At 33.7% G+C, this 26,883-nt stretch overlaps 1 protein-coding gene across 1 annotated transcript in view; it reads right to left on the bottom strand.

The window, feature by feature from the left end:
• LOC131853083 (E3 ubiquitin-protein ligase MYCBP2) overlaps positions 1 to 22,539 on the bottom strand; it is a 134,464-nt gene extending 111,925 nt beyond the window's left edge. The window contains exons 1-22 of the mRNA XM_059203893.1: positions 22,455 to 22,539; positions 20,396 to 20,507; positions 16,933 to 17,182; positions 15,780 to 15,926; positions 15,308 to 15,514; positions 14,552 to 14,878; positions 14,112 to 14,288; positions 13,296 to 13,574; positions 12,398 to 12,532; positions 11,213 to 11,362; positions 10,582 to 10,734; positions 9,884 to 9,995; positions 9,455 to 9,623; positions 8,086 to 8,240; positions 7,598 to 7,771; positions 7,124 to 7,299; positions 6,249 to 6,480; positions 5,356 to 5,854; positions 4,783 to 4,949; positions 4,155 to 4,339; positions 2,988 to 3,734; positions 2,069 to 2,221 (exon numbers count right to left, since the gene is read on the bottom strand). Of these exons, the coding sequence (XP_059059876.1) occupies positions 2,069 to 2,221; positions 2,988 to 3,734; positions 4,155 to 4,339; positions 4,783 to 4,949; positions 5,356 to 5,854; positions 6,249 to 6,480; positions 7,124 to 7,299; positions 7,598 to 7,771; positions 8,086 to 8,240; positions 9,455 to 9,623; positions 9,884 to 9,995; positions 10,582 to 10,734; positions 11,213 to 11,362; positions 12,398 to 12,532; positions 13,296 to 13,574; positions 14,112 to 14,288; positions 14,552 to 14,878; positions 15,308 to 15,514; positions 15,780 to 15,926; positions 16,933 to 17,182; positions 20,396 to 20,499 (4,698 nt within the window). The 5' untranslated portion in view covers positions 20,500 to 20,507; positions 22,455 to 22,539. The remainder of the gene's footprint in view (positions 1 to 2,068; positions 2,222 to 2,987; positions 3,735 to 4,154; positions 4,340 to 4,782; positions 4,950 to 5,355; positions 5,855 to 6,248; positions 6,481 to 7,123; positions 7,300 to 7,597; positions 7,772 to 8,085; positions 8,241 to 9,454; positions 9,624 to 9,883; positions 9,996 to 10,581; positions 10,735 to 11,212; positions 11,363 to 12,397; positions 12,533 to 13,295; positions 13,575 to 14,111; positions 14,289 to 14,551; positions 14,879 to 15,307; positions 15,515 to 15,779; positions 15,927 to 16,932; positions 17,183 to 20,395; positions 20,508 to 22,454) is intronic.
• Positions 22,540 to 26,883: the final 4,344 nt, after the last annotated feature.

Raw genomic sequence — 26,883 nt, 5'->3', positions numbered from 1 at the left:
AAAAATTGTTACTGCGCACATCACGCGCTACTAAAACATTACTACTTTTATCAGTTTTCATACCGTATAACTTTTTTTACCCGTCGGAGAAAATTAAGGCATATACGCTATATATTTTTTTTTTATATTAGTATTATAAAATTATAATTACCCACAATTACAATTAGTATTAAGCGTTTAAATTTTATTTGATCCTTAATATATATTATATGCTTAATAATAGTTCAAGGTTCGAAATTGTTGTGGCATACGTATGTGCATATGAGTAAACCAATCACGCAGGGCAACTATGGATCAAAGAGATAATGGAAAATGTAAAATTTACTCGTTAGTTATAAAATATAATAATGAAAATTAAAATTATATTAAAACAAGTAATATTTATTATTTTAAGATTTTTTTATAATCATATAGTTTTCAACAAACGTTGTAAGTAACAAAAGTTTAAATATTTTGTTATCTCTCTTATTAGCTTCGAGTATCTATTATGCCAGATTTTCTTTCCACAAGGTAAATAAAGTCATCTGGTATTCTCGTGCATTTTCTTAATATAGTTTTTTTATATCTCAGAGACAAATTTGACATTACATGTGTTGCCATCTATTGGCAATTCTTTTAATGTTGCGGTATTATAGGAAATTAATATGAATTATATCGCTTCATCCAAATAATATGTGTGTGTTCATTTGACACGCATTAACATAAAATCTATAAATTATAGGTATTAATAAATAATTGTTGTTTTGATACAACTATACTATATAATTTGATATATTTTTATTATATATAACAAAGAAGTAATTGCCTTTATTATAAAACAAATGAAGTATGGTGTCACATTTAATAAAACATACACCTATTTGAAATATTTAGGTGTGTGTCAAAGAAAAAAATAATAGGTATGTAGCTTAATACCATAAGATATTATATGTACGGTACGGTATGTACGTGAAACTACGTTAATATTGAAAATATGTTATGGAAACTAAGTAGAAAGCTTTAAAACTAATCGTCTCAAATAAGAAACTACGATTCAACAAATCAGTATAGCAGGTACAGCACTACCCCGCTGCAACCGGTAACTGACATTAGATGATGAAAATTTGACATTCACACCTGTCAATTTAGTCTCCGAGGTTAGAAAACAGACTATAAGTAGATATATAACCAATCAGTTAGTACGTATATATATATCTCACAACGTTACACACATACAGTCACTAAGCATAACATATAAAAGAAGTAGCCTACAACAGTTAACAGACAAGTGGTAGCCATAACAATATTTTTTAAATCTTTATATAACATAAAAAAACATGTAATAAATAATACAAACCAACATACATACATATATACTTGATAGAAATCTGTATATTAGGCATAGTACAAACCACGCAGTACAGAAAGATGAACCAGTGAGTTAAACACTCAGTCAGAACTTTATGTAATGTCATCACTCTTTATACATTAGTACCCAGAAATGGCAACAATTGGGAACTACTATGGACGTCACAATTGCTGTCTTTATCCTATATACACACGCTCTTTCACGGGCGTATCGGCTTTCACACAGGAAAGAATTTGCATGTAAAGGACGAAAAAGAGAACGACAACGAATTCTTTCTCATTTACTTTGTGTATTGTTACACTCTTTCCTATATTAATACATACACGTGGAAAATAGCGAACGTGTAAAAACAACTATTGCGCCTCGAATCTTCCGTGATATTATTTATGTATACCGACTTTTTTTTTCATTGTGATGTTTGGGCTATTTTCAGGTATTTGGACCTGTAACACTGCGACTTACATAGATCTATTGTGTTCGCCGTTTTTCAGAGTTCGCTACCTAAACCCATCAGGGACAAAAATTGAAGGATATTCTTATGAGCGATGGTTTTTATCTCCTCAGGATAGAGTGTAAACTTTCCAAATGAGATATTACGTTTCAAAGGAAACTACGGTTATAACTTCCATCGATTGAACCATCAGCTTGTTTACAATTCCGGTTACAGAAAAAACGCTACATAAAGTAGCAAGAAACCCTTACTTTTAAACCATACTATACCTTGCTGTCGGGACGCCTGTTCTCGCTAAGCGTCATGTGGTTCTGAGTTATTGGCAACACATATTGCAGTACATCGCGTAGACTTCGGGACGCACACATAGCAGCACAGATTGATGCCAACTCCCGCATATGCGTCACTGGCACCACGCCATCCTGACAGATATTAAGAGAAATCATACCGAAATTTCATTAACTTTAAATAATTCTTAACATAATTATTCCTGTCAGACATTAAAATTTTTTGGAATATATCTATCCGCTTATATTTTTACAGGCATAAAATCCAATACACTCATTAATATCTGACAAAATTTGTTTTCTGTTACAACGTGTAATCTGTGACAGATTTCACTATTATAGCCATGAAATGAGAAAACTTTACAATTTGTATTACAATTGATATACTATTAGAAGCGATTCTCATAAGACCAAGTTTATCATATCAAATCAAATCATAATCATATTGTATACATTATTTTTTAAAATATGTTACCTTTCAGTTTATTTATATTTTAATACATAATTTATTTATATAATAATACAAAGGTTAATACATATTGCGGACATAACACTTTAATATACATAGAAAACACCAATAAAAACAATCTTACTCGTGAACACAACTGTGACATCGTATTAGAAATCAAACCCGCAACCTTTGAAAGCAAGACGGTGTTTCAAACCAGTAGACAATAAAAGTGGGCGGATTTTGATTCAACTATATTAGTCAAAATATTAGACTGCAGTTTATAATTATAGGCGTGGACTATAACTTTATTTAGGCCGTCAGAATAATTAGTACGACACAAATTACATTATAAAAATTGAAAACTGAAAATGTAATTTATTCAGTGAACACTTATAATAGTAAATAGTAGTAATACTTAATATATATTTTTATATTACTTATAATGAATACCTTGACGTGGAACAGCAAAGAGCAGAGATGGTTCCATTTGAGCATCGGTGTAGGGAAGAACGCGTGGAAGCAAGCCGTGATTGTGTCATGGGCCTCGTATATAATTGAATGGATCATATCAAGAGCAAACTGTACGAAGCAAGCCCTATTCTTCCCTGGTCTGCGAGGTAACATTGAACATACAGGGGTCGCTTCAGCCATGACTTCTTGTATAAAAGTCCTCGTTTCAGCTATGGCATCATAATATGACATATACTCTTGGGAATTTCTTTTCTTGTTGTGCTGCGGATGAATCTCTATGATGTAACACCTCACGAGTCTCAAACAGGCTTTGATCACATACTCTAATGTCTTTTGATATTTCATCAATGTCAGCTTCACTTCCGTGATAGGTATTTGTCCGTTAGTATCCAATAATACTTCCTTGAACATTTTCCAAGCCCATTGCGTAATAGATAATAGTGATTTGAAGCAGGAAACGGTGACTTTACGTGATACATTTTTGGATAATGAAATTATGGGTTCACCTAGATCTACACAGCGGATGGTGACTGTATGATCAGGGCTGACAGTATTGTATAGAAGGCATGGAATTTGTCCAGCGTTAACGTCAGTACCATTGTTGGATTTCTTGGAAGTTTTAAAGTGGAATCCAACTTCGTCGTTGATGACCATGGACTGTCCGGAAGACCCACAGTCTGATGAGGGGCCGTTGATGCAGGCCCAAGCCACATACCATCTATTAGCCTGTGGGGTAAAGTATTCGCACATGTTCATCATCATAATAAGTCATTATCGTCCCAATGAATATGCTACCCATCTTCAATAGAGAAAAAAATTGCATACTCCTAAGCGACTAGGCATGTGGAAATATATAGAACTTCAAATTCCTATTACTAGTAGAATTGATCAGTATCCTATTATTAAAAAAGTGGCAATACCTTGTGTGGTCAGTCACTTAAAGTGAAAAATATAAATATAATTTCCCAGATTACCGCATATACAGAATACTTACTGTTTATATTTATATTTTCATAATATAATATAATAACTAGTGAAAACATTATATATATCGTAATCTCTCTACGTCTATCTTGGTATCGGCCTATATACATTTTATTTCTCTAGTGTACAATGAGTATATATGTATCTCTATAGTGTACTCACAGCGATAGGAATCGGCACGTCGAACAGTACTGGAAATTTATCCCTGGGTGCACATTCGTACATGACTTCATCAGTCTCGGCTAACATCTCGCCGTCGCCCTCTTGATCGCCCCCCTCGTTGCCGATATCGAACAACTTTATCTTGGCTGAGTAGTCGCCTCGTCCGCCAAATAGGCCGTATCCACCTATTTTACATTAATACCTCATTATACGTAAATAAACTAGATTTAGCTCCACCCAACTTTGTAATACATATGTGGTTTGTTAAACGTACTCATTTTACCGAAGCAGTACAGCCGTCAAACAGCTTTCTTTACAAGATGTGTATTGCTTGTAGGTTAAGATCACAGAATAATTAAGATTATTGATGATCTTAATCCTGAATAGCTACCTGTGAGTGGTATCACGGGCAGCATATGATAACGACTAGTAAATGGTGCTGTGCATGTGTATAAGCGACGGTTATCATTTACCACTAGGTAGGCAGTCAGTTTGTTTGTCATTTCAACTATATAAAGAAATGGCGATAAAAATTAATGACGACGTACTGGAACAAGGTGTTTGCACAAACTACTCAAAAAATATACATGAAAAATTAAAATGCTAACTATAAATATAACATACGTACCAAGTAATATATCAGTATCGCACATAAAGCGAATAGCTTCTATAGAATGTCCCGAGTAGCCCCAACCTCCGCCGTGACTCTCGAAGCGACTTATGGTTTGAAAGTCTTCCTTGATGGGAGCTACTGGAGTAGCAGTGCGGTCACGTTTTATATCCATTATGTTTGCTCTATATTAAAGCAATACAACATTTATAAGTATAATCAAATAATATGTGATTACACTTACCATAAATATTAGTTATTATCAACTAACTACCCTATATTTCAGAGGTTTTATTGTTAAGGTTTTGTATTTAATACTATACAAATATATACTCTACTTTAATTTTAGTAGTAATCAACAAATATCATATATCAAAACTTTATTCACTTGTTCCTTTGTATTTTATGCACTGCTCGATCATTCATTCCATTCTAATGACACTTCGTAAAAATTGTGAAATATTAGGTAGAGGGACATAGAACAACCAACTCACAGTAGGTTGTCCACGTTGAGTACTGACATATACAACTTAAATCCTATTATGCTGAGACGAGTATTAACCTAAACCAATACATCATAATACCATTTACCTTGTACTATGAGTCTGGGTGAGAGAATCCAAACATCCTAATAAATGCAAAGCCGCATGCAGTCTCGTCACAGTTTGTCCCGGAACTACTGGTATAGCTAGTCCCGGATCTAGCACGTAACTATTTGACAGAATCAGATCACTTCGAATCCTATCTTCATTAGTAGACTTTAGATCGTAGGTTTCCAAATTCTTAAAGTCTTCCAATCTCCTCATTGGGCCGTAATTGGGGTACTCATCCTCGGCATCCAAGTGGTATGAGTTCCGATTATTTGTGCAGCACCGTTGCACCCTGTTCGGATCGTAGGTAAGGATGTTATAGCACTTTATCATTTTTTGGAAAGGGTGATAGCACCACAAAACATCGTATAACGGGTCGAGGCAAGTGAGGGAGTTCTCGAAGTCAGCTTGCTCCCCACCGCTCCATGGAAAAACGCTGCCATCAGATTTATTCACTGTTATGCATCTAAAATTGTGTTCGGGGCGATTTGGAAGGATCACTGAAATTATTGAAATATTTATTATTAATTCAATGCCATAAAAATAACACAAAAGATGACAACATGATAATGACAACATTATAATTATAATAAAGCAAATATATGCAAAAACTTCCTTAATATCAGTTATCAGTCTTGCGTGTGAGGATGACAAAAATATAAAATGCAATAAGCCAACATTAAAAACTTGAACACTTTCTAAAAAGTCTCTGCCCTGTTTCATCTATTGTTACCGTCATGAATATTGATTCGTTAGTTGAGTTTCGGTTTAAGGTTGAGACATTGTTCTTAAATATCTGTTGTGCGGATCGCGATTGTTACCATTTCAGATACATAAAACAGATCAATTATATATTGAACCTCTTATTTTATAAGACATAAATAAATTATTTACATATCGCATTGTGGTTGGATGTGATCGTTGAAGTGAAAATATATTCAGGCTTGAGTACGGACTGCGTCACTTGAACAAAGGTCTGGTCTCCAGACGCAGAGATGGAACTCGCTATAGATGTATACTCAGGGCCCAGGCGAGGTATTCGGCGTGGTGCACCGTGCCATACCGGATCACTGGTCGCTTCAGTTCTGAAGAAATCTTCCACAGGCGGACGACCGAGTGCGCCTTTCTGTTAAGAAAAAAACATTTTTAGTATGCTAACACTACACCTCCTGATCAGAGTGGTAATAGGCTATTTTATCTTTTAAGTATATTTTAGGGAGTAGGTATAGATAATACTTATAGAATATTTATACTACTTACTATATTCCTACAAAATTCAAAGGTTATGGAGTCTGTAGTCTATATATACATATATGTATAGTCGGAAAAGGTATAATAAGCAACGAATAATTTTTGTTCCATAACTCTCTCTGGAACCATATAATTTTTGGGTTCAAAAGTTGATATAAAATACAATAACAACGCAGAACACAACCCTAACATCACTTTTTATAAGTCCTATCATATCAACAGGAAAATATGTAAGGAAATTTACTGTTTTATCAATGCAAATGAGACTTTTTTTACGCCTCTTACTTACCATTCCAGTAATCAAGGACATTGGTTGTTTCGATTGAATATCAAAGAATAGTGTTGGCTATTGTTTGTAAATAATACATGTTTATTATTGTACGAAGTAAAATAAATACTTTCAGAAATAATATCATGCGAGATAAATTAGTTATTACAATATAATAGTGTCAGGGGCTTAATATATATATACCATATATTATATATATATATATATATCTACAATATGCAGCACATACCTGAAAGCATCCGAAAGTGTAAACCGTCCCGTCGCCAGTAAGCAACACGGTATGGTTACTCCCAGCTGCAACTGCTACACATTTAGGTACACGAACCCTCACGACCCTATGGTGAGGATGAATATCTCCTACTCCCAGCTGACCGTACTGATTTGATCCGAACGTTAGAATATCACCTGTGATATAAAATATACACATATACGATTTTATATAGTTTTTTATAGTGTTTATAATCTTACTAATATTATAAATGTGAAAGTATGTAAGTATGGATGTTTATTACTCTCTCACGAAAAAACTACTGAACGGATTTTGTTGAAACTTTACAGTAATATACCTTATACATCAGAATAACATATAGGCTATAAATTTTACGCGGCTGAAATCGCGAGGACCGCTAGTATTAGATAAATAAACTGAATACATTTAAGCAAAAAATAGTATGCAACCTAATTTAACCTGGCGTTTACTCACCATTTTCTGTAAGCAATACACTGTGGTGCAAGCCACATGCCACTGACTTGACACGCTGTCCGCCTGGTATAGGGACGCGGGCTGGCGGCAAACAACTGACTTTTACACTCGGGTCTTTCTCTACTTCCATGCTTACTGGACAATCAGGATGATGAAGTTTTGTTTTGCCCTTATCTGAAACAAAACCATAAGAATAAATCAGATATCTCTATAGAATATATTACATAAAGAAATCAAAATAACTTTATTCATGTAGGTCTATTACAGACTAAAGTAAATAATGCAAATGTATACAGCATGTACCATAGATTCTTTTGGTGGTCTTCTATTATATAAATATGGAATTAACATTACAAATCTAATGTATTTAAATTTACTTAAATAGACGTCAAATAGAACTAATGCTGTGTATATATGGAACTTAAAGACAACGGCAATCAATAATATCTAAGTATACACGCTTTTGATTAAATTGTTTTGTTCCTCACCAGGTTTGTCATCAGATCTAGAAGAACCGTCAGCATCATCATCAAGGTCAGTGACCGTCCGTTCTGAGCGACTAGTAGTTGGTTGCGCTTCAACACAACGACGACAAACGCCACATGTGCTACATCCACTGTCACCTTCACCGCAACCGCAATTCCTTTGGACCATACAATATTGATACGTGAAGCATAACCTTTGTACCCCTCTTTATGAAAATTAAAAAGTTGTAAAGTATGATATTTGGTGATATAAAGGTTTATATAAAGAAATAGTGTACAAAGGTATAAGGTAGGTTTTTTACTATAATCCTTAAAAATTGAACTAATTAATAATAAAAAACAATATACTTGCTACGATTCGTTTGACTGACATACATACACAAATACATCCGCCAAAGTTGGTGTCAATACGACATAAAAATAAGACTTGGAAGACTGACTGTCTGGTCATCTGCATTCCCCTAGGGAAGTGAAGGCGAACCCCTTTGCCCCGGTATCGACTCCGGGGGCAACAACCTCCGGGTCGAAGCTTCTTAGGGCGAGTATAATATTAAGAACAACATAACCTAAGTTACTATACTTGGGGAGAATTGTTTTTTCATCATTTTTTATTTTTTTTAATTTATTTTTTATTTTGTACCTCCTAGTATGACCCTTACAAATACTCTGAAGCTACTTGGTTTCCTGGTGCTCGACCCTAAAGTGGGGGCATAGCAGATGGCTAACGCAGGGCGTGAGGGGAGGTTGAAAGGAAAAGGAAATAGGAGAGGAAGAAAGGGAAAGGGCGGGGTGAGCCCACGTGGTAGAACTAGAATGTCACCGATCCCTAGGAACTCAGCAAATTTGGAAGAAATAAAAGATGTCTTCAGACTATCGAGTATAAATAGAGAAGATGTCGACTACTAATTTATATAAAAATAATCTAAATACAATGATGATTTTATTGTTGAAAACTTATTTTAAATATTAACAATAGCATAACGGTATATGTAGTTACAGTTCATCATATACAAAAATATAAATTTATATATTTTTATTTTGGCACAAGAAACTCTTTCCACTTACCACTTTTAGTTAACTGGGTTGTTATAAGGTAGTTCATATAAGTTATAACAGAAGCAAGTAGGAACATTATAAATGATTCTTTTTATTAACCAAAATATAAAAATCATTAGTAAACATTTTTATTTAAGGTTTTATGTGAAAATAAAGTGCTAAATAGCAAGAATTAATAGTAAAGAAAATATTAAGAGTTCCCGTTCGCTATGTTTTGTCTCGTTTTGGCTCTCTCCCTAGATCCATTTCTGTCATTAGCCTCATTATTTCTCTATCTCCAAGGTTCTGTTTTAATTACTTGTACAGTATTACTCACTCTCCGGCGATCCTGTCTGGTAGATGCGACAGGTGACAAGAGTCAGAGAATCCGGTGCACTCGAGACATATGACGCAGATGCGACAATATTCGGTAACCCAGGTATGTGTAGTACACAAATTGACCTCCTCCTTGTTTCCGCTCTGGCGACGTGGGGTGCCTAAATTTCCTGTCACAAGATAGTATATAATATGTTATTTTAGTTGACTCTAAGAAATACTTTATTAAAAAACAATTTCAAATATTTGGACAAAAACATATACCACATATATTGAATTTTTATTCCTCGTTTTATTAATCTTCTTTTCAATTTATTTTAATGTGTTTTTAGCAGAATTATCTGTTTATTGCTAAATAGTTTGTATGCCACATGTTAATAAAGTATAGGTCTCGGATAACTGAAATACAGAGTACTATCATAGTACTCACTCTCTTTGGCGAATCCAAAATCTCTACCGCATTGACCTTTATTGTTGATACCGAAGGTGTAAACGAGGCCAAAATGCGTCAATGCCACTGCGTGCGCCTTCCCTAACGCCACCTGTATTCAATTGCAAACATTAACTAATATACAGCCAATTAATATTTTTATTGAAAATAGAAAAAGGAATGAGTGGAGTAGACTTAACACTGGCTATTGGATAATAAGAGTGTGATAGTAAGAGTTAATAACCCAATACGACTTCGATTGCCCAAAACCAAATGAAATTAAGTTGATTAAAGGGCCCTATACAAAAAGAATGCCTATTATGTGTGATAATGATTAAGTTCAATATTTTTAAGTATTCACCACTCTATTACATATATTCTGGCAGTCCAGCGCAACATCGTCTGCGATACATTTTGTCCGATTTTGCATTTTTTCCATTATTTTTCATTGCATCTCCACTTAATTGAAGTTATAGGCTGTTGCGTGATGTTATACAGCCTTTCTTAATAAATTGGCTGTCCAAAACTAAAACAATTATATAAATCGGATCAGTAGTACCTGAGATTACCCCTAACCCTTCCCCTTTTATAATATTAGTATATATGTACATACGTTAGGGGGTGACGAGTGAGAACGCATGATAGGTTTTCTTTATTTCAATTTGATAGAATGTATTACATTAAATATGAGTCATGACCTGTTTAATTCTCTCGTGCCGCAGACCAACCACAAGTCCAGTGGAGTCACAGTGCATAGTGTCCTTACCCAGCATCAGGAGCAGACCTTGCTTGGTTACCAGAGCTGTTGAGCCGTAGTTACATGCAGCGTACGTGATGTAATGACCCTCGGCCTGTTTTTTAGAATGTACAAATTAAATACTTTTAACATATATTACATAATGAGTACTCTATGATATGATGAGATGGAGAAGAATATCTGGGGATTACGGAATGGGGATTTTCAAAATGGCTATACTGTTTTCTTAAGGTGTTTCAAATGTCCATAAGTTGTTTTAACCATCAACTTGGCCATATTGTTGTTTAGCACCGTAATAGCATAAAAAATTATATGACTGATGTCATATCCTTCCCATAATATGCTGATGCATATAATGAAGTGTCCTCTGACGGATAGTCAGTCTGACATTTAGTCGTGTCAAATGTAATACATAAAACGCCCATATCCATATGTAGTGTCACGATCATAGGAGATTTTGTCGACATTTTGAATTTGAACATTTTGAACGCTGAACGCATGATGTATAAGGTCTAAAATTACGAGGTACAACACTCATAGACCATGATGTTATTGCTGTGAAATAAGAATACCTTAAGTATTTTCTTGGGTCTGGTAGGCTTTGGTGTTCGCCTGTGCTTATTATTATCACCATCTTCACCGCGTCGAGCGATACCAGTGAATAATGCGGTGCCATTATCCATGACCAGAATAGCGTGAACGCCTTCGTGACCAACTGCCACCTATACAAACAACAACAAGTAAATTACCCAGGCACATAAATATGTATAAAATTGTTATATTTTTTAAATCTAACTTTTATCTTAAAGTGTTAGAGTAGATTTTACAAAGTTTGTATATTTTAACTAGGTGTGCCATATAGTACATATGTACTATCCCACGGACATAAATATGTCGATTTTTAAATTTGACTATAAACTTAAAGAGTTAGAGTGGATTTTAAAAAGTTTGTATATTTTACTAGCGCGGTATAGCATATACTAAACTTAGCCGAACTAGTAATGTGCATAGTTGCTTTGTAATAGATGATAATGAAACATCTAGCCCTCCTATGTTAATAATAAACTAGGTAACATTCTAGTGAATTATATAATGATGAGGATGAAGTCATTTTGGACACAGCATAACGTTATCATGAGAGATTTTTTCACGAATTACGATTCCGATCGGTATCGAGATAATTTCACTGCTATTTCTTACCCTTCAATCTAAACACAACTTGCGTATAACGTCTTGTGCTGCTGAAATTGGTATTTAAGACAGGTACGTGTTTGTTTGGATGTAATGTATTATGGATGATTGGTTGGATAATACTTGCTGACCCCGCAAACGTTGTTTGGCGTATAAATTAAAATAGCTATTTAAAAAGAGGGGTTGATGGTAGGTAGGGAAAGGGTGAAAATATAAGATTGTATTTTTAATGCCACATAATAAAAATATTTTTTTTATTTTTGGGGTGAGCCACCCTTATCACTTAGGGGTATGAAATTATTTATAAACCTATTCTCAGACCTACTGAATATAAAATTTCATCAAAATCGGTCAAGCCGTTTCGGAGTAATAAACACCAAACCCGTAACACGAAAATTCTATATTATATATTAAATTATATCATGTCACACTACAGATGTATTCCCTCAACTTTGTCTGTGATATAGTTGATATTGGTTTTCTTACAGATATAAAGACACAGACAAAATCATAATTTATACAATATAAATACACCTTGTATAAAGTTCGCTAATTACAATCTATACCTGTATAACTCTTCCCTTCTTGACATCCGGTATATCGTTTCTTGTGTACACCGTCTCCTTCATTAGGGTCCAGCGGCTGGTGACAGGTGATGCGGTCTTGTATCCTAAGCTAGCTCCTTTGCCAGTATAGTACACCTGTATAATATTATTACAAAAACGATTATTCTCACACGTATTCTGCACTAGCTGTGCCCGCAGTTTCACCCGCGCGAAATTTAAAGACTATATGTCATACTAAGGTATACCTCAGCTAAACTTTTTAACTTAAGTTTCATCGAAATCCGTTCAGTAGTTTTTGTGTGAAAAGTAACAAACTTCCATCCATACTCACAAACTTTCCTTTTATAATTATTATGTGCCTAACATTCCTAAAATCTGTTCTGGGTGTCTAAAATATTTAGAGCAAATTCCCAGAAGGCAGGCCAGAAGTCTATTATGTTATAAGGAATGAAATGAGTATCTTATACTTAACCATTAGTATGATCAAACCGCCATTTTCCATTTTAATCACTAATGTACTTTTACTAACATCAGTTAAAGGTTCTCAGAATAGTCACCTGTATTCACATAACGATTATATTTTAAATTTATTTATTTGCGATGTAAAACATGTCAGTCACATTTAGCTAGTCATATCCAAACAGTACTGTATACGTGTATACTACATAGCTAGATGTAAGATCTGTGATTAAGACGTTTGTAATAACGACGAAGTATACTATACTATACTACTATATATGTATAGTATATATTAAAAAAAATAAGTATCAATTATTTAGTACCCATACCACAATCTCCGCTTGGCTTGTAACTAAACGACGCTGATAGAGTTGTCCGGTATATAATTATTATAATGCATAAGTCACATAAACATATATAAGGGAATAGAAAGACTTACCTTTCCTGTAATAGTGTTCAAAAGACAAAAATCTTGACCGGCTGATATATTGACCATGCAATCGTCATCATTGTCGTCTAATTCGACTGCCACCGGTACTTCCACGTCCAAGGGTCTTCTAGAGAATCCATCGTCGAATGGTGAGCGGCCAATGATCAGTACGTGACGACGGAGGAGACTTACTGTCATTTCTTTGTATGGTCTAATAACAGCAGGCGTAGTATCATCATATCTCTCCCTAGGCCCATCCACGTCGTAATATCGTATTGTTAAGTAATCCTACGATATAAATTATAATGTTAACTTGTACACGTATCCATTAGCCAGTTTATTCTAAAAACTAATTCCAATCTAAAAACATTAGATTGCGAGACCACATCTTTATGCGCTTGAATATTTTGTTTTCTACATTTCTTGGCCCTTTAGAGAACCGATATAGATTATAATTCATTCATTCGGTTTTGTCTGGATACAGAACACAATACAATACAGAACTAGATTGGAAATTCATATTGAGATTAGAATCTAGAGCAGACACTGTATCTCTACTCTGTCTGTTACGTTACACACAAAACTAAATATTTATCAGTAACTTCTGTTCTTATGTGTATTATGGATTTAGTCAATTTATGCCTACATGTTATTCTGATATATATAAGCTATATTACTGTCAAGTTTCATCAATATCCGTTCAGTTCTGTTTGCGTGAAAGAGTAACAAACGTCCATCCAGACTCACAAACATTCTCCTTTATAATATTATTAAGATTACTCAATTATAGTCATAATATTATTATATTGAACTGAAATCACTTACTTGATTTGTAATAGACACCAGTCCAAGCATATTGCCGTCGCTGAAAATAGCAGTCTTAGGATCGAAGGGCGGTATGAGATTAAGGTCTAATGTCACATAATCCTTCACTTCGAACGTATCTTTATCAAGTTCATATAATTCGGACTTCTTTCTTGCAAGTTTAACATACAATTTATTCTAAAAAAAAATTCTAATTCAATATCAATGATTATTGTTCATAATAATACCAATATTAGCAATAGATTTTTTAATTATGTAATAGTCTAACTTAATAGTCATATAAGAGTGCATTACATATAATATAATAAATTGCTTCATAGTATTCGAACAATTCTCAATCGGATGCCCGATAATTACACCCAATTGTAATTTATATTTAATTTACACTGTTATTGTATTACATATCTTATATATAAAGTAGGTAAATTTGCAACACCCACCTTACAGTAACCTAGCCAACCATAACGTTCGGAAGGAAAGAAGTCTCGCTTGTATAAATACAAGTGTGGTCTAATGGAGATGCCGTATCCAGTGCCGAACTTTAAGAGACCTTTCGAAGTAAGCACATACAAGTAACAGCCATCAGAGGCCAGGGAGCGGACGGCCACATCTTCTGAGCAATCAGTCAGTTGGGGGGGAAGGTCCACTTGAAAGTGGCCGAATTGAGATAGATGGGGGACACCGAAGTTCAACCACTGGTTGCGGGACGATTTTCCGAGAACAACGGCTTGGACACTTCGTTGCATGATCATTAAATTTGCAGGTACCTGAAAAAGTATATTGTAAATACTATAATGTATAATATTTAGCCATTGACTTGTTTCCGATTCCAGATAGATAAAAGTCCAAGTTGCCTACTACCTTCATAACATATTCAATTTTCAGTTCAAAAGTCTACAAAATATTCAAAATTTTTTATTGAAAATATAAATACAAACAACAGTAAATATTTTCATAATTCATTTACTAATAATAATGTCAAATATCACCGCAATGAATCTTTACAGTAAGTCGAGTCAAATTACTCGAGTCAAAGCTAGTTTGAACTTTTCATAACACGCGAGCATTGTTGATATTCAAAATTTATGTGAACTACGGAAATATTTTCAGAAAACCCGAATATCTGTCACACTCACTGTATAAAAGAAAAATTAATTGCAAAGGACTTTGTAGGAAGTTGGTTAAGGGATAATCACCTGCACATATTGTTCTGCCAATTGTGGCGCGGACATAATCAAAGAAGCAATAGCATTGATAATAAATTCTGCCTCCCCTCTGGCTACAGAGAGTGCTAAAAGACAAGAAGTACTAAGTGCGGTTAGATTTGTGGGTTTCTCTGAACGCCCAGTAGGTCCACTCCCACCAGCTACTTCCAAGAGCATTGCATGAAGGCTGGATATAATCTAAAATAGAATACAATTATATAATTAGCTGTTTTAGAGAAAACATCAAATAATAGCAGCTCGCACTTTCTCTGACACCTTACAAGATATTTGAATATTACCAAAACGCATAACATTACATTTGGGAAACAGAGATAAATATGATATTATTTGTATTGTTTTATAAAGCAGTTGTACCGTCAGATCAAAGTTCTAGATAGCAAAAAAAAATTATAAAATATTGAACAGTTTGTAAAGATTTTAATTTATTATTACATTCACTTACATCAATTGGTTCTTGAGAAAGTTCCTCAGGGCTGTGACCCTGTAGTACGTCAAGCAATGCTTTAAGGGCATGCTCACAAAAGTTGGCATCAGTGAATCTTGCTTGAGATATGAGAGCAAAGACAGTTTTCAAACCCATCCCAGTCACCTGTGACAATATTTTATTTATTTATTTAAGAACCAACCAACAAAGTCGACACCTTTAACAACATAGAATTAATGTTAAAATCTCCCAATTAAAGTTTTGTCTTATATACAGGTTGGAAGGGATAGGTCAGCCAAAACGAAAACAGCTGAATCAGAGAACAGATAATATTCCCACAGTAAACGCACCACAGCCATATAATTAATGATTATAAGTTTTGGCGATTTACAACGTACTGCGCTCCACATCGCGCGGTCACGGCGCTTTGTCGAATTATCAAGTGCGTTTAATTCTGCTACAATTAACATGTGTGAGACTACAAATATTCGGTGTGGAAACCTGACCAGCTCTACGTCCTTCTCCAGTGGTGATCAAATTCCGACCGTTATTGTGTCTATACCCATATCGCGACACGTGTGTCGTCTCTGAACAAGGAATCATCAGGAGTTGAATAGAGTTCGGGTACAGCTCGGAAGCCTAGTGGTGACTCATCGGCGACCAAACTGCGACGCAATGGAGTCGCGGTTTGGTCGCCGATGAGTCGCGTAATTAAACAAAATAATATAAATCCATCAAGTAGTGAAATGGACTTCCGCAAAGTAACACCTAATTCGATTAAATAGTTTCAATAACGTTCCGTTTCACTCTTAAATCCGATACACACAAAATAAAAACAGTAAACATTTAGTCTCACTTCAACACAAAATCAAAAAAAGTTATCAACAAAAGTTAGCAGCAAAAGCAAAACTTGAATAAATAAATAAAAAAAAACGTAATCTAGAATATATACGGAATCCGATCCTGTATATAAACTGAAGCAAATTAATTAAAAGATAATGTTTACTAAACCTGAACCGTTAATAAATTGATAAGACAGTAAATAAAAAAAATATAATTGTGTATAGACCTCCCTTAATTTGAATCCTTAAAACTATATGTTAAAGTTAACATAATTAAGTATGTATGGTAGTAGGTATAAATTAATGCTTATTTATTATAACCACAATACCTTGGGCAACTTTGATATTGGTGTCTGTTGTGAACAGTCATCATTATCACTGTCGTCAGAGAATTCAGAGATGGATCCGTGAAGATGGCGCCAACGTGCCAGGATAGATTTGCGCACGTTGACAAATACGGCAAACTGCGACGGGTTGCCAAGAAGCGATGGTACGTAGCACATAGGAGTCGCATTCGCCGCCTTCAGACGGCGCTGCTTCTCCTTTTTGCCACATTTCTTCGATCTTTTCGGTAGTCTCCTATGTAATATATGTACTTCTTTATTTCTATACTGTACTGTACTGTTATACGTCCATATTTGGAAAATTACATGTGCTATGCAAATATTTTAATTTCATATATACCTACATATAAATTAAATAGATCACATTGCTATGACTTTTATTATGACATATTGTAATTTAAATAATGTAAATTAAATATTGTAATGGGTGAAAACTGTGATTGGTACAGTTTATGCTGTAAATAATATAAATGACGTAGTGGAGTAACTTGAAACAGTCATGCTCGCTATAAAGTTCAAACTTGTGGCGGCGTGGTGGGCCGGGTCGATGTGTTCCCTCTAATATGGTTGAGTGCAATGATGGCTGGCTCATCCGTCATACTCGTGAACGGGTGCTGCTTGTGGGGACTGGTCTGTTCAGGTCGCGAACACTGATTAGATTTTTTTATTTTGTATATTGCATATGCTGGTGGTCACTCTATTCTCACAAATTTGAATTTAAATGAAATAGTATTAGTGTAAATAGCTGAGTTTCTTATCAGTTCTTCTCATCTCGAAATCATTCCGAACTGACGGTAGATTTGACATATCATAAAAGTCTGTAATAGACCTACATGAATAAAGAAATTTTGAATTTGAATTTGAATTTATGACTGTAAATATAAGTATAATAATTTATATCTATTCCATAATAAAACTCCGAAGGCACTTTGTTTATATATTAAATACTAGCAACCACCTGCGATTTTCTCGGCGTGTGTATTTTTATAAATGATCTCCTGATATTTAACATAGTAAGAACTAATTAAGTTCTAAGGTTACAGCTCTGTTACGGTTCACTAATGGACGCTCACACATTTTCCGGTATTCATAGCAGGCCTGCTTGTTCTTATCGTTGTAAGTTTAAATTATTGATAGAAATTACATACTGTATTGAACAAACAAAGCATATCGATATATATCGATCATTACATTATTAATTATAATTAAATAACTAAACTATAAAAGTAATTACTTAGATATAAATACATTATTTTCATTTAACTCTTGTTGAGTTATTTAGATCACTATTTTATCTGTAACGGCTTCTAAATACAATATATGTAGATCGGGATATTATGGACTTTTTACAACTACTTAAGAGACGCAATATCATCTCAAACGGTTTCTGTAAGGCACGCCAAAATAGGTCTCAAGTTGGAAAAAATACTTCGCCCTACTTGATACTTATAGTTATACTTCATCCAATTTACACAATATCTTATTAAATTATACCCTATGTGTTATTCTAATGTATGAGCTATATAACTGGGAAGTTTCATCAAAATTCATATGTAGTTTTTGCGTGAAAGAGATAACACAACAAATAAACATCCATTTATTCAAACAAACATTCACTTTTTTAATATGAGAAGGATACATCTTAAGAACATTTATCGAGGACATTACTTTATCTACAAATGACTAAAATTATTTTTTTCTATGTTTGTCTGTTAGTATAAACATTACATTATGGTATCACAACAGAAGCCAGTGAAGGGATTTGGGGGTTTTAGTAATGTAGTATATTCCGAAACTTTTATTTGAACATATAATAATAATCCTTTTCTTTTAAGAGCCAAGAATTGCTACTATTTTCAAAGTCGTAGTTAAATAGTCTACGAATTATATTACGTGAGACGAACTTCTTTGCATCCCACGGATTCATCGTGTGGAGTGGCAAACTCCGAGGGCTTCCATAGACTTGTGACCCGGGTGTAGGTGCTCCGTTTTGCTGATGTAGGTCGACATTCAACATTCATTGTACATTCAAAAAGAATTAATTTTGAGGAAGAATATCGAAGGAACTCTATTGTGGACAATTATGTAGCCTAAATAACAGCAGAAAACAACATAGACGTGTATAAATCGACCAGAGTGGCAAATTATTAAAAAAACCCAATAGTTCTAGCAATCGGTAAAGTTGCATGAATACGTTGATGCAGTGGAAGCAAGATAGCTATGTCTGAATCTGCATTTGGCGAGCTGTTGTCGAGATATAGGCGTGGCCGGCATGTATTGATTTATGGATGAACATCCCCTCGACAATTTAATGAAAACTATTAAACGGCTTTTAAATAGTTCACAGTCACTTTAATATGCCAATTTGACCTAAACCTTGACAATTTCAAAATTTTGCCTTCCCTCTTCATCTTCTTATCTCCCCCTTTCTTATCCGTATTATTTTTTTAAATGTCATCTGATAAAATAATGATTTAAATAAATTTTAGTTGATATTTTCGTTTGTATTCATTTATTATTTGTATTTTTTTTAGTGTATTTTTTATAAATATATACCGGTCAAGGTATACTTCAGCGCAGTCGAGAAAAAAAATAGGACCAGCCTTAACAACGGTTTATTTTTCTTTAAGTATAATATATATATATATATATACTATGTAATGTAAAATGTAAAAAAGAAACGCAAAAGCACTTTGTTATATATATTTATATATATCTGTGCAACAATGTGCTGCTACATTCCTTTGTTAGTTTCACATCAGAATGTACTCAAATCAACGGATCAATACAATGCACACAAAGGAAGATGCAAATTTTGTTAACTGTATGTATATATATATATATCTCCTGCAATTTTTATTCGTGGACGAGGACAATATTCTGTAAATTCACGAAAACAATATTTTTCAACTATAACACGACTTTGTTATTTGCGTAATATTTTGACTGTATAAGGACTATAGTGGTCAAAAGTTTTAATACGACAGATATGCAACCAATGTAATAACTATATTTTTTAATAAAATACAAATATACGCTTACATTACAATACATATAAACAACATTAAAAATAATGAAAAGGAAACATCTTAATATTTAAAAGAAAAGTAACTTACTTTTAAATTAGAAACGAAATTTTATTTGTAATAGTGTCTAAGGTAGTAATTAAATATTTAATAACTTGGTCAGAAATGGCAAAACATTAAGTATATGTTTTAGCAGATTGCTGTTCATGTTCATACTTAATAGCCATTAACACTATGAGCTGTACTAACTTATTTACCATTCATATCTTATAAAACATCGGAAAAATCAATGTTATAATTTCTCAAGTGTTGCTCTCAGATTAGCAGCTTTATAGTTTTATTATTAAGAATTTTGATGATTATTTGTTGTACACAGAAGATAAAATTATTTAACAAATATTATAACATCCAAAGTAACATACCTCGTACCACTCCAGCATAATGCGCCAAAGTAGCCTTCGTAGTTCACAGGTTCCATAGATCTTAGCTCAGGAACCTGTGCCTTCAGAGCCGATCTGAAAGACATCTTGAATTCTGAAACAAAGGTACACTTTGTAAAAAGTCGTCAAAATGGGTAGGTGGTGGGTCCCGATCACCTACATCTTGCTCTTAGGAACTCAAGGTCAAGGTCTTGTGTTTCAACAAGGACAAGCCAGCATGACATGACATAGTTCTACAATTGGCGACGAAATTTCTACCACTTGTCATCAGGTGGGCCCCTGTCTTTTTTACCATTGAAACTACAGAAATTACCAGTTTAGAAAATAAACAATTCACAGAAGTAGTAAAAAAAATGGGTTTATGTTGTAAACATTACTTTAAATTAATTTACCAGCTGTGCACCCTGGCTTGTAACAAATTTCATGAAAAAATATTAAATAATAATTGTTAATGATATTATAAATACAGATTATTAGTTGTTCTCCATTATTCTTTACACATAGAAAACACAGACACCAGTTATTGTAACCAGAGTGATTATATTGTGATAAGTTTGAGTATAAAAACTTCAATCCAGAATTCTCAAAATTTACCCGGAGTCAAACCATCAGTTACTAAAATACATATATTATAATTATTATCCAGGACTATGGGTCAGTTCGTCAATTACTACTTAGTCATAAACTTAAAATTATAATAACAAAATTTAAAAGACAAAGAATATTAAGTGAAAGACATCACAAAGTTAGTTGTGAAGTCAAGAAAAACTGGACCAATTGTACAAAAGCCAATTACACAGAAAGATAACACATCAGAACAGTTGTGGAAGAAACGAAAAGCTGTAATCCTGAATCTGTATTATAGGCCAGACCCACAACTTCATCATGAAAATGCCATCATTGGATGACTGACAACTGTTGATACCCTAGCTCTTATTGAAAAGAGATGTGAGATAGAGATAGCTATTGAAGCAAATAACATTTACATAAACAGATTATATACACAAATCCATACAAGTTGAAGGGAAATTATAATACACATTTCCAAAAAATCTACAAGGAAGCTGAAAATCAATAGAGGTCAGCCAGGACACAATTGTTACCAAAATAGATAAAATTTCCAAAATATAGTCATCTGCTCTTTGTAGACCCACAATCTCACCTCTTCCAAAGTGTAAATGACAAAAGATTGTGATTATGAAAAAGAATTAAATTAGAATACCTATCAAGTATTATACAATATTTATTAATAAAAGCAATAACAATATTTTTTTATTATTATCGACCTTATGAAGAATAGGCCTTCGTAACTTTTAATAGTGGCTTGAACTGGCTACAAATGAGGTAGTAATTTGGTGTAAAGTGTCTGGGAACTGAAAAATCCAACTTTTTGATAATTTGCCATTTAATAACAAGTCCAATCACTGGTTATAAATTAACTAATCGACCCTATATTTATTTAAATTCTTACTTATGTAAGATATGTTGCTATATTCTTCTCCTAAGGTATAAAAAAAATACCAAAAGCAGTGTGAATAATAACTCAATAATTTCATTGAATACTAGAAAACAACGCAACTTCGTACCTATAGGTCGTAATGAAACAAAGACTTTATTTAAGTAAAGTCAGATACTCATCTAGTATTCAATGCAGTTATTGATTTTTATGCACTCGCCTTTTGGCAGCACTGAGCTTTCTGCGCTGGGTTAGTGACCTTCTAGTTTAATTTTTTTTAATTAAATTCCTTTGTTAAGATATATAAATTATTATACTCTATTTCATCACGTCAATTTAACTCTTAATATTTTAATTAGAATACTGTATATATGAAAAAAAATATACGAAAATATTAACACACAAAAATTCGCATATGTTTTAAGAAACTAAATTCATATTCAGATTACACCACTGCAATTTAATAATTATTTAATATATTTATTAACCTTTGTTTTATTAATTCAGAGTACCATAATGTAGGTATTTGCAATAATTTTTGTGTGCTATATATTTATACATTAAATCAAAAGTTATTAGGCATACCTTAGTCTTCAGTAGGCCACATAGTTGTTTTCACATATTAAAATTGGTTTACTTGATTTTACTTAAATCACAAAGCTATTCATAGAACTCTGCAGTAAGATGAAAAATCAATACTGAATACGTGATAGTGCTTACACTGACCGTTTAATATCGATGTTGTAAAAAATTTAATCGATTTGAAATCGATTCCTTTAATAGCGGTTTTCTATTCTTTTATTAAATATTTTGTGTGCTCTAAAACTGATTATGTACAATTAATGTGTCAAATGATAAAAGAAATCTTTCTCATGATTTACATGTATATACCAGATCAATTTATTTAACGTGCGGATAAAATTTGTAATGTGTAGTCGATATATAAAAGTTATTCGATTTTCGCATGAAATAAAATTTTAAATATTTCGCTTCTAATTATTATTAGTAAAACAATTATTTAAATCTACAATATTTTTACTATTAGGAACTTAACTTAAGAATGTGATTCTTTGCTTCATGTCTTTAAACCGTAATCACAATATGCTCAATAACAAAATCGGTTTGTAAGTATAATCTACAGTGTAGTGTATTTACGCAAGTACAATTTGTCTCAAGGAGGTGCAAGAGATATGTCTTCATTATACAAACGTTACAATTTAAGCAATGTTTTCAAAATTTATTAAAGTGGCTTAAGGAATTTCATGAAATTTACTAAACAAATTTCATAAATACAAACTCATGTAGTATATTACTCATAAACTCATGTAGACAATTAAATGAAATCAAATCTCCCATCAGTTCTAAAAATAATTAGGGCTAAGAATAATAAACTAGAAACTTTTCAAATATCATTACAATAATACACAATTATTAAAACTGATATTTAGAATTAATACAATGACCATCAGCATCATAATATTGTTTACATACCTATATAAAGATAATTTAATCAGTAGACATAACTAGAACAAACCAGTCTCCAAAAAGCATTACCCGTTCACAAATATAACGATTGAGCCTGATTTGAAATATATGTATAATGTACATACACAGTGTAGTTAGTATATAAATTTTAAATGCCATTTATTTTATTTTATTATTATATATATATATATATATTGATTGATTTGCTTGCTACTATGTTTTCTGTTTTTAGGAAGGTGAGTAAATAATCTCTTTTAGCGGCTATGTTGAGGCCACTATTATTGTGTGTTTCTTGTATTGTAGCAGCAGCAAGAATGGACGAGGTGAAATGATGAGTCGAATGATGGTTATTTACATTATGTATATTGATGAAATATTTACAATGGATACCGTTGACACAAAAGAAAAGAATAACTGTACTGTAAGCTTTTCGCCTTCTCCCGCATCTCCAATCAAACATGATGCCCCTCGCAATCAGAACAAGCTTATCGAAAACAAAATCTGCGACGGAGATCTCAAAAGAGCTGCTCGCCTTTTGTTCTCAAACGACGACCCCTGACACCATTGAGGCCTTACGGACAAAACATCCTCCAGCTCCAGTAAATCCATATTTTCTTGACCCACCAGCAGCGGGGCAAGCATGCCTTTAAATTCAAAACAAAGATGTTACGAATGCTATTTTATCCTTTAAAAAAGTTCAGCTGTAGGTTTGGATGGAATCTCACCCCAACATTTGAAAGACCTAACATCGCATACTGTGGGTGATGCAGATGAGCAACTTGTAAATTCGATCACTAAATTAATCAACTTTATGTATTCCGGTAATGTCAATCCAGAAATTGTTCCCATTATTTTCGGCGCGAACCCCATTGCCCTCACCAAAAAGGACGGAGGGGTGAGACCAATTTCTATTGGGTCAACACTACGACGTATGGCCTCCTAATTTGCTGTTCGACATATATTACCAAAATTAAATTCGGAATTCGAACCCGTACAGTTAGGGTTCGGTGTAAAAGGAGTCTGTGAGGCAGCCGTTCATGACCTACGCTCTTTATTAACTTCAGGACAGCATTGACTTGATGTTAAAAATGAATTAAATTCGGTAAATAGTTAACGAAAATAAAGCAACACCCACCGGAAATATACAATTATGTTCTTCTTAGTTACGCTGACTCAACAAATTTGTTATATCGTTCTAATGAACTATCCTCGGAAGTAGGTTGTCAACAGGGTGATCCGCTTGGGCTTGCAACTTTTAGTTTGACTATAAATCCGATAATCAAAAATCTAAATTCTAAATTCAATGTTTGGTAATTGGACGACGGGTCTCTGGGAGGTGATGTGGATACTGTGTTAAAAAAGATCCGAACCCTTTTTTTAGTTTGGAGTTTTGGAGTTTGGAGGTCAATTTTAGCAAATGCGAACTTTTTATAAATAATTGCGACTTAAATTTAAACGATGTAAAATAAAAACTTTATATTTTGGCTCCAAAATTAAAATAGTTAACAGTAAAGTATTAAAATTACAGTTAAATATTAAAATAGTTGTTCACTTTACATTTTAGGTCCTCCAATTTTTGATGAATCTATTTCTGAATATATTAATAATTCAATGGCTAAATTTCAAAATTCTGCTGACCGTCTACTTGAAATCAGTCCACATTATGCATTTTGCATCTTAAAATTTTGTCTTTTCGTCCCAAAATTTACGTATGTGCTCCATTGCTGCTTCATCTGGAAATACCCAGATCTTTTGACACAAGTAGACGATTTAATAAAAAATACCTTAGAATCTGTTCTTAATATGCAGCTAAACGTGCAATCTTGGACCCAAGCATCATTATCCATCCAATATGGTGGTTTAAGGATTCGCAAAATTTTCTCTGTCGCTTTATCAGCTTTACTATCTTCTGTTCATAGTTTAGCAATTCTTTTAAGTAAAATAAATAAAAGAGTTTGCTGATTTTGGAAGAAGCTAGGAACGCATTCTTAATTGCATGCCCTGGTCAAAATTTTCCAGTATCTCTAAATTAACAGAGGAGCTGGGACGACATAAACTGTAAATTGACATACGACAACCTTTTGAGTACAGGTTCGACGCTTGCTAGGCTTTTAGCCATGGGTGCGCCGGCTACTGGCTACTGGCTTCACGCGTACCCTTCGTCAAATACAGGAACATTACTTGAGCCTGACACGCTCCGAATATCAACCTGTCTACGGCTTGGGGTCTGCGCTCCTCATAAATGTCCCTGTGGTAGTGATGTCGACAAACTAGACGAACACATCACAGACTGTCATGCCAAAAAAGTGCAGGCCGTTTCTCGAGACACGCCGCACTTATAAGCCGGTCCCTTACCACCGACAATGTGCCAAGTCCACTTGAGCCGATTGGTATTGCAAGAGACCGGACGGTATGAGTTTGATTCCATGGAAGATGGGCCGGGTGCTGGTTGGGATGCAACCTGTTCAGACACGCTGGCCCCATCCCATCTAGATGGAACCAACAACAGAGCTGGTGCGGCTTTTGAAGCGGCTGAAAAAGCCAAAGCATGTAAATAAAGGGGTCTAGGCTCCGAATACGATTTTGTCACATTCGGTGTTGAGACCGTGAGGTCCTAGCGCTATAAGACTTTTCAAGGAAATAACGAAAAAGTTAATCGACATCACAGAAGAATGAAGAACTGGCAGCTACCTTGGACAAAGAATTAGTCTAGCCATTCAAAGAGGGAACGCTTCCAGTATCTTCGGAACTTTGCCTAAACCCTTTTAATAATATATTTTAATAACTAAAATATTAAGGTTATTATAAGTTTTAAGGTTTTTAATTTTAGGTTCTCAGTTTTACACAATAGAATATTAGATATATATACAAGTAAGCAACTCAGACTAGAATGACAGGATGCCAGGGCTTGTTAGTTTATTCTCAACATCGTAACCAGGCAATGGTGTTGCCGCACGATAATGGTAAATTCGCCAGACTCTATTAGAAAGAACCACCCGCCATTAAATTCAAGATAGCAGCACTTTGTTATGCTACTCTAAATATAAATACCAATATGGTTTTAACGTCTACTGGAAGATATGTATATGTTATGCAAAATAACCATAAAGTTACTACACGTAGAAGGCACAAAGGCAAAACCGACAAAAGATCCACTATAACGGAAATACTATACCAGTGTAAGAAGCTTATTTTTTCTAGAGCGCATAATACATCTACATACATCAGTTGTTAATAAATAATTATCTAAAAATATTTTTTTGTATTACTTTCCAGATTCTTTATGGAAACATTTTTGTACAAGTAAAACAATAGCGTTTATGGTAGTACAAGGTAATACATACATAGGAATAGTTTAAATATATTTTTTAATACAAATTAAAAAAAACGTAAATGTTGGTCTTTATTTCTTTTTCGTATGTAAACTGTGCACATTATTGCATGGTTGCTATATGTATAGTCATGCTCGTAAAGACAAATATCACATGAATTTAGAAAGTTAAATATACTGTACAAAAAGACTACATTG

This window comes from Achroia grisella, unplaced genomic scaffold (genome assembly GCF_030625045.1).
Source record: "Achroia grisella isolate CSIRO2021 unplaced genomic scaffold, CSIRO_AGI_Agris_v1 utg874, whole genome shotgun sequence".
Taxonomy (NCBI): domain Eukaryota; kingdom Metazoa; phylum Arthropoda; class Insecta; order Lepidoptera; family Pyralidae; genus Achroia; species Achroia grisella.
This window is presented reverse-complemented; position numbering and strand designations above follow the sequence as displayed.